Source organism: Schistocerca americana, chromosome 2 (assembly GCF_021461395.2).
Source record: "Schistocerca americana isolate TAMUIC-IGC-003095 chromosome 2, iqSchAmer2.1, whole genome shotgun sequence".
Classification (NCBI taxonomy): domain Eukaryota; kingdom Metazoa; phylum Arthropoda; class Insecta; order Orthoptera; family Acrididae; genus Schistocerca; species Schistocerca americana.
Window position 1 is genome coordinate 305636495 of NC_060120.1, and position 17429 is coordinate 305653923.

At 40.1% G+C, this 17429-nt stretch overlaps 1 protein-coding gene across 1 annotated transcript in view; it reads right to left on the bottom strand.

Moving 5' to 3' along the window:
* Positions 1 to 332: 332 nt before the first annotated feature.
* Positions 333 to 17429, bottom strand: part of LOC124591360 — a 190095-nt gene continuing 172998 nt past the window's right edge. Inside the window, exons 3-4 of the mRNA XM_047131727.1 lie at positions 6003 to 6197; positions 333 to 1160 (exon numbers count right to left, since the gene is read on the bottom strand). Coding sequence (XP_046987683.1) covers positions 1024 to 1160; positions 6003 to 6197 — 332 coding nt within the window. The 3' untranslated portion in view covers positions 333 to 1023. The remainder of the gene's footprint in view (positions 1161 to 6002; positions 6198 to 17429) is intronic.

Below are 17429 nucleotides of genomic sequence, written 5' to 3' on the forward strand. Positions count from 1 at the left end.
TGAAAATTAACATAGGTGATTTCAACTGAAATTGACAACTGGTTTCTAATTAGCACAGGGCCTGAACAGTTTGCATAGAGTGGGGTAGCTGTCCACAGGAAGCAAGTCCCAGACCTACCACAATACTGTACGGATCTTTGTTTCTTCCAACATTTGTTAACTGATTTGCTTTATAATCATCACCAATAATCAGTCAAAGTTCGTATATAGAAGAATGTACTACCTATTTTGTTAGTAATATGAAACATTCTTATTGTCTTCATTTCTTCCCACTTTTAATATTGATTCAGCTGATGTTGGACAGCAATGAAGCTGTGAGTGAAAGAAAATCGTTAAAAGTCTCCAGGAAGTCCTTGGCTAATCACATAATACACAAGTACTAGAATTGGTGTTACACAGTGGAGTATACATGTTTATTTTGTTTATTAAGAATCTCTAATTATGCTGTCAACAAATTTTAAAATGTCACAATTCTTAACATAAGATTATTTAGTTTGAATTTCTCATCTGCACCTGCTTCAGCCTGACAAAGATTAAAAAAATACCTGCACATTATGACAATTTTTTAAAAATTTACTTGTCCAGTAACAAAATTACTTATTTTCAACACAAGCAATATCTTTTTTGCATCACAAATAACACTTTTACCTGGTTTGTAAGTTGGTAAAATATTAAAAACATCACATACTTACTTATTTTCAAATGAAGTTATGGCGCTGTTCCACAAACAACGGAGGAAACTAAATTTACTTCTAACTCTAACATTGTATTGAAGTGGTACTGAAAGGAATATGCCACAGATGCTGCCACCACACTCACAGTCTCATACAAATAATTAAGCTTAATTGTTCAATATGTGCTTAATGTCAACCTAGTGAAGCTGATTTTACATGTAGCAGCTTTTGACAAGTATTTTATCACAAAATTAACAGACTTGATACAACGGTGTATACAAAAATTAAATTAAAATTTTCACAGCAGGGTCACACCAACTGTTCATAAACTGCCACATTAACTGCCACATTAACTGTGCACATTGCTGCCAGATTGGCTAATGTCAGTCTCCATGTTTGATACTCCTGATGAGGCTCCATCTGAAGCAGTCCCACTCCCATTCGCAGCAGTACTCGTACTCGCAACTGCCCCCTGGCAGGTGACTCCTGTAACAGCAGTTATCATGCGTGTGATACAATATTAATAAAATGCGGAACATTTCTTAATATTTTACTGTACTAGTGAAAGATGCTAAAATTATTAAACCCACCCTCTATGCATCTCTCAATTTTTTGAACATTCTATTGTCCTATTGTATCAAAGCAATTTTGATATTATTTTCTGGAGAAAAGGAATTTGTTCTGGCCAGCTGTTAAATCATTTCTCTAACTCAGGGCCAAAATTCAACCATTTTCTCCAATGCCTAGTTAGACGGTAGATACAAATGCAAGACATAGGTTGCTAGACCTGCAATACAAGTGTATAAGATCTTCACTGCATTGCAGATTTCTTCTAGCAAGCTGCATATTGGAGCAAGTGCAAAATCTTGCTTTTTATTAAAGGCAATTTTTTTGCATTAACAAAATGCAGCAGAGCCAACAAAAAGTCAGAAGCCCTTTTCTGCAATCATATTATGTAACTTCTGCTTTCTTCTACTTGTCCTTCCTTCCTTCCTTGTTTGTTTGTTTCATTCCAGGTTTCAGCACCGAGACCCAGTTTCAGTGCCACACAAAAATTCAAATTTTCTTCACAGTTACACAAATATACATACAAACTTGTTTGTATTCTTGGATAGACTGACACTGAACACATGGATATATATATTCTCAGTATGTTAGGATTATGGGCTGTGTTCTCGTTACATCACACATATTGTTGAAATTTTAATTTTTTAATCTCAATGAATAAAATGATTGATAGTACACAGTGTGGATAGTACACAGTGTGCACACTCACTGCTCATCCATTGTATCACTGGTGAGAAACGCAATTACACAGTGGAGGAGACGCTTTTGGCCACTGAATGTATAAAATGTCCTGTTATGAATTATCATAGTGTCAAGTGCAATACTGTAGAGTGAAAGATTCATTCTGAAAACAACACTTAGACTACAGCTGAGCCATTCTCTACCACATCCTTTCTCCAAGGAGTGCTGGACCAGCAACGACAGAGAGGTACTTGCACGATTAAAAATTTTCCATTTCCAGGTATATGTGGTTCTTTGCATGAAGGTGGGAATGCATTGCTTTTTGTGTTTGTCACAACAATTGGCTGGGTTTAGGAATGCACCAGCATGCTGCAGCAACATGTGAGAGAAAGTAAGTCTACATGGATGTATGGAGTGGGCGAGCACATATGCTGAGAAATACACTTAAATTTTGTGTATTGCTTATACAAGACCCAATAAATATTATGAAAAATGTTGCATGTTGCTGTTGAATAAATGCGATCTCTGTTCTGAATTGGCTGACTTGTGCATTCATCTGCATTCTACTAAATAAAACTTGTGAACTTGTTTCATTGCAGATAACAGCCGAGGAACTTATAGGGTGGACAATGTTAACTGCTCAAAGGATATCTACTCATTCATAGCATCAACTTTACAAAGGGAAAACCAACTTAAGACCCAGCAAAGAAAGAATTCAACAGGTGGTTACGAAGATGCAGCACTGCATGAATGTAGTAATTGGCAATGGCATGAGCACGACACAATCTAGTAGGCCAGTAGAGCTTTGTTCGTTAATAAGTCTTGGGAATGAATAGTGAGATACCTCATGCACTGCATTTTACAACGGACACTTGTGTGAAGCCATGGTCTGCTGGAGTGATGGCTGGAAAAATATTTGTGCTCAACAGGACAGCCTTTTCTTTGTTCAGGCTGCCTGTATGACATCCTTGACTGCAGCACATGCACCTCTTGAGATTTACTGACTGGATGAATGAATTGACAATAAAAATTTCGAATGCCCCAAAAAGGCTAACACCACAGCCTGTAAAGTTACTCAACAAGTAGACTGTTGTGTGGTTGGTGGCAGCCACAACAGAGCCTAGTGCTGTGGCCTGTCCGTTTAACATGCGTCACTATTCATGTGGCAGTCAACATTTTAAGGGTTACGATTTGTTTTGGTCTTCTACATTTTAGCTATGCAGGTGACCAATATTTACTTTCCATCCCATGGAACATTTTTTATCTGGAAAAATTGTTTTATTGTGATTTTATCACTTCGTAGCCTGGGTTGGCACAGGTTAAGTTACAAAATTACAATGGAATCTGCAACATCGAATTTTTTTTTTTTTTTTTTTCAATGAAGCAGGTAATATCTACCATTGCATTGATAGTATTGTGCACTCTATGTCAAAATGTCATTATACACCTGTAGTTACCAACCAGGGGGTAATTACCCCTGAAGGATAAAATGAGGGGTAAAAAGGAAAAGGTTCACTTGCATTTTGGTCATAAAACTAAATTACTTTTTGAATTTGTTACAATTATTATTTTGTAAGACTGTAATATTGGTTACATGAGTTACCAATAATTGTATTTTTTGTCAAATAATAGCCTTAAAGTGTGACACAATGTAGTGGAGGTTAGAGCTTGTGAAATGAATGTATGATCCTGATGATGATGATGACCACAACCACCATCACCAATATTTCTCGACATGTGTGATGGAGATTTATTTGAATAGGATGTGGATGTAGATAATGAACTGCCTGAGAATTATTCAAAGTTTATACTCTTATAAAACAGAGGCCTCCTTTATGTGCATCTGTATGTTCTAATGTGCACTGACCAATCCATTAGATTTCAGACATTACATTGTAGAAACTAAATTCTTCCACTGATACTTGAACCATGTACCTTCCAATTATCTTCAGAATGATCCTACATACTGAAGCTGCAGCATATGTTTCTGTCCATTTACACTTGGCTGTCCAATGACACATGCAGCCCAGACAGTTATGACCTCAGAGATATTTACTGGTTGATAAAGTAGTTTACATCAACTTTTTTATAGCTGGCTTAGTGATCAAATGTGTGCAACCTGCCAATATAATTCCCTATGAATGGAACACCACTATAGAAAAGTCTTTGAGAGCCAATCCAAATGAGGGCCACAGTGTGCGATTTGTCACAACTGAAACTGGCATCACAAGTCGTTCACCAGGCTGATTTCAACTGTATCCCAGTTGACTACTCTTGTTCCTATATTTGCTTCAGTTGGTCCAGTCAACACTTCCTTTGTCTTCCTATCAGTCAAACTTGTGTGAAGCCACTGTTTTGTTATCTTTCCCTTGACCACTCATTTAACATAGCCAAACAATCTCAAATGGGCCCTTGTCACCTTTTATTTTCAAGGATGTGTACAGTCCAGTTCCTCTCCTGATTTTTTAATTTCTTACCCTATTCTTCCTAGTTTTCTGAACCATAATTCATAAAACTTTCATTTCTGCAGCTTGCAGTCTGTTACTGACCAGTTTGGTTGTTCTGCAGGTCTTTAGGCCAGACATTGTTATGGGGATAAGATACGAGAAGAGGATGAGGAGGAGGATGATCTGTTTCAATTTTATGGGGACTCATTTGCTCCGAAGTAGATTCCAAACTTGAAGACAGAACCCAGCTGATTTATTAGTTCAGTTATTGGTCTCATGCTGTATCTTTTTTATTGCACAAAATGATGACCCAAGGTATATCTGTACTGGTCTAGCATAAATATTTTTGGTGCATCACAGTAGATACCTTCAAAGGCATTGATGAGGAAGAATCAGAAAGTAACACACAATAATTTTTTCTTCCTTGGTACTGCAGCTGGAATGTTGAAATTTCTCAACAATATAGTTTGAAGTTGGCACTACAGAGGGCATTTCATTTTCATGTGCAGCTCTAGAGAGAGAAGCTTGAACTACGAAATAAATATGGCGTCCATGGTACTGTTAACTTGTGAAGAGCAGCAAAGTTTAGTCCGATATAAGGGCGTAAACCAAGTGAAATTCAGAGGGAAACACGTGACATGTATTGGGACGACTGTATTGTCTGTAGCAAAGTCTCCAGGTGGTGTTCATTGTTCCTAGAGGGCCATGTGAACCTTTGTGACTTGCCACAGTCTGGGTGGCCAGGAATAGCCGCAGCCCTGAAGAATGTTGGACCCATTGAGGCAGCCATTTTGAATGACCGGCGATGCAACTGCGAATCTTACTGCAGCAGTTCAACATTTCCTACTGAACCATACTGTTCATGACATGCTGACATTTTGTAAAGTTAGTGCTCGCTGTGTGCCTACGAATCTGACAAGCAACCAAAAGGGCCAGCGAATGATAAGCTTGGGTCACTTAACCTATCATGTTGCAGGACATGAGTTTCTAAAAGGAATCGTCACTAGGGACGAGTTGTGAGCATACCACTACATGTTTCAAACCAAGCAGGCCTCTATAGAGTGGAAACATGATGGTTCCCCAGTACGAAAAAAATTCAAAGAGACTCAGTCTTCTAGAAAAGTGCTTGTGTCAGCATTCTGGGATAGCCGCTGTGTGTTATTGGTGAACTCTGCTGTGCACAGGACCATTGTAAATGCTGCAGGCTAGATTAAAACTTAGGTTAAATTTTGTTACGTCCTGCGTGACAAACGCCACAGCATTAATGCTGACGGTGTCAAACTTGTTCATGACAATGCTTGCCCCCACGTTGTCCAGACTTTGCACTGTTGGACTTACATCTGTTTTGTCCCATGACTATACGCCACGCTAACGGACTTCTACGAACAGGGCATGTTGAAACTGGTACCACGGTGGAAGAAATATGTTGTGAACACTGTTAACCATGAAGAAATATAGGTAAAGGATGTAAGTTAATATGTGATTTTTTTGTTTTGTTATCTACTAAACTTTTTGGTAGTAAAATTATTGTGAGTTACTTTCCAATCTTGCCTCATAAGTGTGTGTGTGTGTGTGTGTGTGTGTGTGTGTGTGTGTGTGTGTGTTTTGGGGGGAGGGGGATAGGGGTTGTTACCAGAAGTTGAGGGGTGTCTCCCATCAAGATCAGCCGTCGTGAGCTTCTGCAAGCAGTGTGAAAGGTCTGCAGTGGTGGTGGCCGCATGCTCGCCCAGAATGTCTGGCAGCGCGTTACGCCGCCCAGTGCGCCCGGACGTCAGGAACTCCTGCACCGGGTCACCTGCCTGCTCCATCACCGACAGCATCTTCACGACTGCAACACACCGAGACGTCGTCATTAAAATAGAATCTAATATTCACAACAGTAAATGAAAAGTAATTAAAACAGTTGTTCATGGGAACTGTAGCCAACGTGTTCTGAGGACCTCCTAAGAATTGTTTACACTTAAACTGGTAGTTTTCAGTTGGTCAACCAAACACATGACGTGGCTAACCTTCTGGCAAAGAAGATACGGTACGTGGGTTGCAGTCTACCTCAGAATATACCATTGATGTTTTACAGGAAACTGTACAGACAGGTACCCAAGTCACATAAATCACGAAAGTAGGAAATTATTAGCACCGGATTAAAGAATTTTGGCAGTAAGGCCAACTTTCCCGGTGGCATCCAGTCTTCGTCGATTTACTGGTTTGTACAGCCAAACTGTTTTGGCTATCCTAGGCTCAGGCACGCACAGTAATTGCTGTAACCTGTTTTTCATTATTATGATCTCCCGGTTCTTCTCTTACGTTATTCTCAGCGTACCACACTTCATATGAAATTTCGTCGAGAGGACATCACACTAACTTGTGTTAAACAAAAGCAAATAGTTATTTCGGTTCTCATTCGGAATGTACTTCCACGTACTTAATTCATCGTTATTCAAAACGAAGTGTAACAACACTACGCGAAGAATAAAATGCGTTGCAGTGGGAGAGTGCATTTTGTTTATTTTTTTTTTTTACGTCGCAAGTTGTGAATGGAATTCCAGAAAAAGGTCGAATCTTTAGTTCGGTGTTGCGCTATCATGATTTCATTTCTGACAGTTATCATGCGTTCAATGGCTGTATCTCTGAAACGGTTGAGAATAGTGCAGATTCTTATATCTATCATTTTACAGTTATCCTCTTCAAAAACGTACCTGTTTCCGCCTAAAGTACTCAACATACACGCACAGGGGTCTATTGTTCACGTTATTGTTAGTTGTGTTTACTCTTTGTTTTTACATAGCAACAAATATGATACGGCACTGCATGATGTTGGCAATATTCCTCCCGTTATTTATAAAAACATCACTCTTGCAAATTTCAATAAAGTTGATCGAACATACCTGTAACAAATCTAGCATCACCTCTGAATTGCTTCGATTTCTTTCTCAAATCCGACGCATGGTGAGGGTACCAAACACTCGTGCAGTACTCAAGAAAGGGTCGCAATAGTCTCCTTTATAGATGACCTACACTTTCCTAGAATGATATGTTCATATGTGGATGAAAGCTCTCCTCTCTCAAGGAAATTTATTATGTAAGAAGATTCTCATGAATTCTGGGACATACCGACGTTAAGAATATTGGTCTAATTTTGCGGGTCTGTTCTTTTACCCTTCTTATATAAGGTAATCACCCGAAATTTTATTTATTTATTCTTTATAGTTGCTGGAGTCTTTTCCGCTAGGCGAACCTTAATGGGACAGTGCCAAAGAGTACTCTTAGTAAAACCGAATTGCTACTCCATTTGAACCTGTCGTTCTATTTGTTTTCAATTCACTCAAGATATCAGGTTATGTAGCTGGCCCGTTCTGCCAGTTACGGTAGTCAATGTACAGAATTAATACCGTGTCACGTACATCTAGCTAACTGCTGCTGGGAATGTGGCCTCAGTTCTGTCTGAAATTCCGTCGTGGAAGGTTTGTCCGGGAACAATAATTGTCTACCACAGGAAGGTAATTTATGTAAGTGGGATTATTCTCTGACAATTTGGCTAATCCACAGATAGAAACACAAGTTAGAAAAAGACTGCGTAAGATAAGCTAGAAACAATACAGTGAGTCAGAAGTCATTCGTTGACCGCGAAAGGCTGAATATCATCTCGACTCACGCCCCTGCACTATCCACAAATTCAAAAAATTAGTAGTGCGCCACGACTACTTTCATTTATTAGCAACTACACATGATTCTAATTTCGACAGACCGTTAACTGAAACGGGAGTGAGGAAAAGTGAAAAAAGTTGAACAGCTGCACAAGAGACTATCGGACTGCGAAATTGAGCACACTCGTGGTCAAAATGAAGACACGTCAATGTAGACTTCTGAGAATGAAAACTAAGTAACACTGCATGGAAAATTAATTAGTCGCACAATGCCCCGTTAATTTATAGCGGTTGAGCTCCGTGACTGCTGATCGGATTATTGGAAGAAATATAGCAACTAGCCAATTATTTTTCTGTAGCGTTTCTGTCCTTTGCCCATCCTCAACTTCGGTAATACATTTGTATCTTCGGTGAGATGACGACACCACCACCGCCTCAGATATATTGCACAGGGAAAAACATGTAACCAGATATATTGCACTGGGAAAAAATATGTATAGTACAAAAATGTACAGGCTAATCCACTAGAAATTAACTTGATGATAATATGGAAAGAGGAGAGGAGAGGAAGAACAAGAAAATGAGAGATGTGGTGGTGCAAAAAGGATTTGACACAGCACTGAAAGAGCTAAGGCGAAACAAGGCTGCTGTATTATGCAGTATTCCCTAAGTAGTATTGAGATCCGAGGGAGAGCCGGACGTGACAAAACTGTTCCACGTAATGTGCAAGATACACTGAAAGACGAAATACCGTCAAGAGTTCAAACTGATGTAATACGAAATTATTACATAAGTTTGAACTCTGAGGGTATTTCGTCTGGCTGCCTATCCTGCACATCATGTGGAACAGTTTCGTCACGGAAACAGGTGTGAACATTACCCAAATATTAATTTGATAAGTCATACTTGCAAAAGACTGACACAAATTATTTGCAGAAGAAGGGAAAAACTGGTAGAAGCCAGACTCGGGGAACACCAGCTTGGTGTCCTGAAAAACGTGGGAACAAGCGAGGCAATACTGACCTTCAGAAGATAGGTTAAAGAAAGGCAGCAAACGTTTGTAACATATGGAGAATTGGACAAAGCTACTGAGAATTTTTTAAAACTTCTTGGCTTGATTATGAAATTCATCGAGCAATACTGCATTGTCATATAGCTTTAAGGAATATTCACTGGAGTACACCCTTGAAATTCTGGGGGGAGGGGGGAGAGCAGGGATGAATACAAGAAGCGAAAAGTTGTCTACAACTTTAAGGATAATGGTGAGTAATCGAATTAAATCAGGCGATGCTGAGGGAATTTCATTAGTAAATGAGGCAATCAAAATAGTACAAGAATTTTACTAATTGAGCAGCAAAGTAACTGACGATCACCGAGTAGAAGGGATTCAAAATGCAGATGCAGACCGACAATGGCAAGAAAAGCATTTCTGAAGAAGTGAAATTTCTTAAAATCGAACATAAATTCAACTGTTGGGTGTCTTTCCTGTAAGTACTTGTTCGGAGTGTAGCCTTGTGTGGAAGTGAAACGTGGACGGTAAGTAGTTCAGACAAGAACAGAAAGAAAGGTTCTGAAATGTGTGACTACAGAAGAACGCCAAAGATTTGGTGGGTAAATCGGATAACTAATTGGGTACTGAATCGAACTGGGGAGAAATGTAATTTACGGCATTACTTTAATAAAAGCAATGTTCGACTCGTAGGTAACATCTTGAGGAGTCAAGGTGTGGTCAGTTTGGTAAGGGATGCAAGTTAGGGGTTACAAATTGTGAAGACCAAGGCTTGACTACGACTGGCAGGATCAAATGGATATAGGATACAATAGTTGCGCATAGATGGAGATGTTTGCACAGGATATATTAGCGTGAACAGCTGTATCAAACCAGTCTTCGGACTGAGCACCGCAGCAACAACCAACGTGAAGCAATCGTTTAGGTAATCAAACTTTTATCACACACAAGGCGCAGTGAGTGGCTCAATATCTTTCTCCTGTGGACCATTAGGAGCTTATACACACCGTGTATCGAATAAAGGAGGTGCTGTGTGTTCTCTAGCAGTACAACCTGCCACGCTGCTATTTTGGTACCAACTGCTAGAGAACAGTGAAGAATCAGTGCCGGCAGATCTTGTACGAGAGCCATATTGACGGATTTGAGGCTACAGTGAAATTTCTCTATTACCTGACACAGTGCTTTCTTCAAGCTGCACTTTCCATGGCACCCTCTGAAGCAAACCACCTCACCTCAGGCTTCGCGAAGGGTACTCAAAACCAATTTGGACAGGTGCAGTAGCTTCTAGGGAGCAAACCAATGTGTGCTGGTGGTTTCTTTCGCTTTTGTGAGAAGAAACAGATTATACGATGCAAAATATGGCCTATAGATATCCTGATTCCACAAAAAACGTTTTAAGCTCGTCTGTGGACATCTGTGTTATTGCGGAACATTAACTTACGCAGGGTCGTAGTTGGGTTTAACCTTCAAAACACGTATTCAGTTTATCAATCTGTGGTTATTGAACCGACTTACTCAGGTGTGATTATGGCGATATGACCGCCTGCAGTTTAATCTCTAGATGAAACTGGTACATTAATTTTTCAGATGCCAAATATTTAACATGACAGGGAAAAAAACAAGCATGTAAAACTTCCACGACCTACGTCAGTTTCACTGAGGTCACTGGTCTGTAGTCTTATGAAACCGGTAGCGACGTAATTTGCACACGCCGGGGGAAACACTGAAGAAGGCCGCTGTAACAAGGCCTAAACACGTAGGTTATAGCAGTATTTTATACGATGCCGCAGCAGTAAAAACAGAAGAAATTTAATAAACTGTCAAGCATCTATCTGCTGACAATTCGAAACGTCGATTATTATTTTCCCGTGTTGACACTATAGAATCCAGAGTGTGCATATTTTTCTTGAATGAAGCCTCTCGTGTAAGAATTTTGTGACCACTACAGACCACATTCCAAGATCACATCCGAATGACCATTCAGGTAAAATTCACGTCCTCTTTAACCACCTCCAACCACGAAACATTTCCTTCGCTAGCTGTTGTTGTTGCCAGAACAAACTTTCATCGACCAGAGAAGTTTTTCAGTATCTTAATCCGTTGACTCAACGTGTGTCCGTTTCAAAGGAAATGTTAAATTCAGTAGCTCGAGGCGATGATTCACAGTCAAATACACTTTGAAACGTCAAAATTAAAATGGAAAAAAGGTACTGATGGTAGCGTTCCCTGTTTCAACTCTAGAATTCAAAGGACGAATAGTGTGTGGAATACTTAAATGAGTGAATACTCTGAGGAATAGTTAAATGTGTGAATACTCGAAGTCCATCCTACACGGCTTATTCTCACACAGTGTTTGAACTTCGAGAAAAAAAAAGTTGAGTAAGTATGACGACGGAAGTGCTACAGTAGTTATTCAAATTGCATTACACACTAACACGGCGTAAAGTTAAACGCCGGCACGCCCGTCGGTAACGATGGAGAAGAGATGGCTGTAACCCCTCTCCAGGACGACAAAGCGACAACAGCGGCCCCTATGGGAAGAGGTTATAGGCGCCGCGACCGATACAAGTTATGTTTTAACAATATTGGGAACGATGAACAGATTGAATACAAGATGTATATGGAAAATGAATTCGAGAAAATACTTAAATATCAGAATCACAATAAGAAATATGGTAACATGCTCCGAATTGTCTTCAACAGAATGGGTATAGGTTAGGAACTGGATCTCTAGTAGAGAGGGAATGGGTTGGGTCACGTTCCCGACCCTAACCTTACCAGCAAGTCACACATGAACAATAAATCAGTAGTACAGCAGATACAAGAATATGGCGACAAACATCTGGTGTCTGATATAAAGGAAGATCTTGAACTCCCTATGGATGTGTTTAGAAGGCTGGAACTGACAAAAATAACAAGGCAGTGAAGTATTTTGCGATGTCGCTGTTCGGGACTTCTCTTCTGTCCATGTAATTTACCCTGGAAGGAACACACATCAAGGATTTACTGAATGATTAATCTTGGGTCTGGGAAATAATGATGAGGAACCTCAGGCTGCAGAAGAAGAAAATGTGCATGCTGCACTGCCACCAGTTGAAGGTGACAGTGAAGGTGCTAAGTTGTGCTACTGCTAAAGACTCATTCTTTGAATGCTGTGATTTATGACTGCAATTATCTGTCACCTTATTTATGTCATTTCATTGTAGCCATTTCTGTTACTGTTTTTGTGGGGAAAAAAGTGGCGACGCCCCAGTTGAATAGCACCTTCCAGGCTAGCGATTTGGATACAAGCAGCAACGCCTGTTACTTTGCCTGCACACTATGTAGCTCAGACTAGGAATTGTTTATACTGAAGAAGATTCATTATTTTGTATGTCGCCCTTTGCCTGCGACATATCTGTGTAATTGTCAAACTAAAGTGCTGTCAAATTAAAGTGCTGTCAAATTAAAGTGCTGTCAAATTAAAGTGCTGTCAAATTAAAGTGCTGTCAAATTAAAGTGCTGTCAAATTAAAGTGCTGTCAAATTAAAGTGCTGTCAAATTAAAGTGCTGTCAAATTAAAGTGCTGTCAAATTAAAGTGCTGTCAAATTAAAGTGCTGTCAAATTAAAGTGCTGTCAAATTAAAGTGCTGTCAAATTAAAGTGCTGTCAAATTAAAGTGCTGTCAAATTAAAGTGCTGTCAAATTAAAGTGCTGTCAAATTAAAGTGCTGTCAAATTAAAGTGCTGTCAAATTAAAGTGCTGTCAAATTAAAGTGCTGTCAAATTAAAGTGCTGTCAAATTAAAGTGCTGTCAAATTAAAGTGCTGTCAAATTAAAGTGCTGTCAAATTAAAGTGCTGTCAAATTAAAGTGCTGTCAAATTAAAGTGCTGTCAAATTAAAGTGCTGTCAAATTAAAGTGCTGTCAAATTAAAGTGCTGTCAAATTAAAGTGCTGTCAAATTAAAGTGCTGTCAAATTAAAGTGCTGTCAAATTAAAGTGCTGTCAAATTAAAGTATTGTCAAATTAAAGTATTGTCAAATTAAAGTATTGTCAAATTAAAGTATTGTCATTTACTTTTTGTAACAAAACTCATTAATACGAATTGGTTGAATGTTGTCTAGCGATCCAAGAAAGCAGGTTTCCTGTACACCCCATACTTGACGATGAGCATGGAGAGAGAATATCTGACGACAAGGCTGGACGTAATACACACAATTTCTCCACAGTTATGTACTCTCACGTCACGCGTGAATTGGTCGATAAGTGTTAGGTCTTGCAATAGTGTGTATAATGTCCAATTTACACGCCGAACAGAATGTAAAACAAACGTAAGTTGGATACCAAACGTTGCGACTATACGGATGGGCAATAACTTGCTGGAAAACAGAGCTGAATAAAGGTTACAGCTTTGTAGTCTAAAGTTCTGAACATCAAAATAAAGAAGCTGCATAGAGAACAGACAGACTAAATATTATGATACAACTAGTCTCAAAGAGAGATTAATAGAATTACGAGTCAACACTAGCAGACAACCTAACTAAATGTGAAGAAATGGTGGGAGACTAGTATCAACCACGACTGGTCTCGAATTACGGAAACAGTAAACAGTGTAACCTCTGAAATTTTAGGCAAACTGAAGAGGTTAGATGAGGTGTGACTCAAATCAAGCGTGCCATCTAAAAACAGAAGAGAGAGAGAGAGAGAGAGAGAGAGAGAGAGAGAGAGAGGGGTAGTTAGGAAGAGGTGATTAGAAAATATGAGGGATCAGGAGTTACGAGACAAGTTTATCAGAATAAGGTAGAAAACGGCAACTTTACTAGGACAGGAGAAATATTAAAAAGAGCTAGTAGAAGAAGCAGAAGAGCGCTTATCCGCCACAGGAAAAGACAAATGTACCAAAAAGTAAAGAAAGTAACACAGAAATATGCGAAAGAAAAACGAGAGAGAGAGAGAGAGAGAGAATGAATGGCTTACCAGGACTCAACGGCAAGCTTACCAGCGCTCTTACACACATTAGGAGAAACGAATGTCGATAATACTAAAATTGTTGTCACGCAATGAGGAGAAGACCTATAAAATGACACTCATGCACCAAGCCCCACCTCACTTGCGTTGACCCATACAATCACTCTCGCATGCATTAAGACAACGGGGAAAGATGCTACACCTGGGATTAAGCAGAAGCAAAATGACAGAAGAACGTAAAGAAAGGCACATGAAAATGTGACAGGCTGACCACTTACAAAATACATGGGTGACCCAGTCACTCTGTCAACAAACTCAGAGAATCTCCCTAAAATATGAGGAAACTGGAACAAATCACAAAACCTTAAAACTCTCACCCCATTCGTTTGAACGTTACTCAAAATAGATGGCACATCTGTCGGTAAATCTTCCGTTGCCCTCTGGCCGGAATATAAGACAGACTAATAAAATCTGGCGCATAGTGATCTGTGTGCCGCAAGCACCACACATTGGAGGATTGTCTCTTCCGTGTGAGGTACCAGGCTTTGTAGACAGCAAAGTAGATACCCCCCCAACGAAGAAGAAATACGGCAAATCACAAATCTTAAAAACAATAAGACTTTTGGCGGAGATCAAATTGCAGGAGAGCCAATAAAGAATGGAGGTCGCTATTCGTTAAAACGATTATGAAACAGTTACGGAATGTTTGGGAATACTAAACATTGCCCAACGACTGGAAAATGACAGTAATCTGTCCTATACTAAGAAAGAACGGTACGTGTGAATTATACGCGACTATCAATGCGGTTTCAGGAAGAAAAGATGAACTTCAGGTTATCTTGTTACTAACAGACAGGCAACATAGAAAGGTTGGTAACAAAAACGTTGACATTCACATGGTTTTAGTTGTCTTCAAAATAGCTTATGACAACATATATGGGGGGGAGGAGGGGCGGGGAGGAGCGGAGCACAATCACCAATGTTTTTAAGGAATATCAGTTTCCACGAAAGTCAGTCGTCAGTCTATCTAGTACAGACACGTTTAGACAAAACCTATTTTAGTGTAAATATTATTACAGGAGTGACAGAGCATTTTGTAGTCAAAATTGTTCTTAGACAAGGAGACGCATTATCTCCATCAACCATATATTTTAATACCAGAAAAGATAGAGTACACAAAAATTAAACGCAGTGGAATAAGATAGGTTAACAACACAAAAAGTCGCCTAGTATATATGGGAGATGATCTAATAAATAGTGATAAAGAGGACTCTGAGCACATGACAAGTTCTTAATGAAATATTGCAAGGAAAGCAGGATTACGAATTATCGAGGAGGCAATAACGTATATGGTTGTGAGAAAGGCACTTAATGATGGTATCCCATCTGATAGCTGACGAAGTCGCTTTTAAAAGAATACACACATTTAAATGTCTGAGTATTTTTAGGAGCATAAAAGAATGGAAATTGAGATTATGACAACGACCGCAGCGGCAAACAGCACATTTTTGCTAACAGGACATTCTGTGAAGCCGACAGTTTCGAGAAGTTTTAAAATCAGACTACACCAGAGTATAGTTCTCCCGGTAGCTCTATATGGGTCTGAAACATTTACATTAAGAAAACCTGACGAACAAAAACTACTTGTGTGTGTGTGTGTGTGTGTGTGTGTGTGTGTGTGTGTGTGTGTGTGTGTATTCCTAGGGGACTAAACTGCTGACTGCTGAGGTGATCGGTCCCTAGACTTACACACTACTTAAACTAACTTATGCTAACAACAACAAAAGCGCGCGCAAGGAAAGCAGGATTACGAATTATCGAGGAGGCAATAACGTATATGGTTGTGAGAAAGGCACTTAATGATGGTATCCCATCTGATAGCTGACGAAGTGTGCGCGCGCGCGCGCACACACACACACACACACACACACACACACACACACACACACCCCAACCTCTGGCGGGAAGGGCCGCGCAATGACATGGCGCCTCAAACCGCGCGGCCACTCCGCGCGGCAAAACTTTTAGTCTTCGAGAGAAAGATATTAAAGGAAAGTATTTGACCCAAGGAGGGACCCCGCCAGTTTCAGGAATGGAGGTCATTAAAGAATTGTGGCTGGCTGATCTACACTCACAAACTGATACTGGCCGAAGAATGAAGGAAGGAATAGTGTGGGCTGGGCATCTAATTAGGATGGAACAGGAAGGACTACTGCGAGTAGGCCTCTCAGGATCCGTGGAGGACGCGACAATCAAGAAGAAGAAACTTTCTGCTGTCGAATGTCCTGGACTAAATTTCGAAACACTCCTACGACACTAATGGAGTGAGAGCATATGATTGATAGTCAAAAATGGTTCAAATGGCTCTGAGCACTATGGGACTTAACATCTGAGGTCATCAGTCCCCTAGAACTTAGAACTACTTAAACCTAACTAACCTAAGGACATCACACACATCCATGCCCGAGGCAGGATTCGAACCTGCGACCGTAGCGGTCACGCGGTTCCAGACTGTAGCGCCTAGAACCGCTCAGCCACTCCGGCCGGCGATTGATAGTCGTCCGTTGGTTTTGATGTTATTCGAGAAGAGTAGCCTATCGACCAACACCGGTCCGCTCGATCACCATCTCCAACCCCATCACCACCATCTGCTGCACAACAGCAACAGTAACAGTAGCACAATCACTCCACAAGAACTCGTCAGTCACGTGCACATACGACACTTGACGAACAAACTGCCGGAATGTTGGCGTTAAGTACATAAGCTTACACCTGCTTGTGCGTCACGCGGCTCCAATACACAAGCGTGTTAAGTAGCGTATCAGTGTCATTAAACAGTCATTGGTACGAAACTGTGGCCACGGACCTAGTCAGTGTGGCAGGCATTGCTCCAACAAATTTGGCGTTGTCACTGGGGGCACCTAGCAACAATTAGTCGGTTTTTTTTAAGACTGGTCATCGTGGGGCACTTTCTCTGTCAAGAAATACACCAGTGCAATATGCAGATATCGAAGTCTCCTCGTTTTTGTCCTGTCGACATTATTAATTTAGGTCAGTTATTTACGTCAGTGATGTCTTCTGCGTCTGCTGTCGACGATTTTAAAGCTAATGTACTTAGCAACGATGGCAAGAGCAAAAATTTAGGACTTTTAGCTCTGGTTGTTTTGTAAAACGCCACAAGTAAGCTGGAATCACAATTCCTGCTCTTGGAAATGCCAAACAATATAGCAATGCTTACCTCTCTTTTTCCGCTTTGACTTATAGTCAACAGACAAACGGTTCAACAGAAAGCGATAGCTGCAAGCAAAACAGAGAAATGACTTGCGATTTTCACCTGAATAAATTGATCGAGAACTTTTCCTAGTTCCTTCAGACTCTCGGTGTCTCGACTTAACGTCGATCTCATTTTGTGCAACAATACACGGATACGACCATGCAAAAAGAAATCTTATGACTTTCC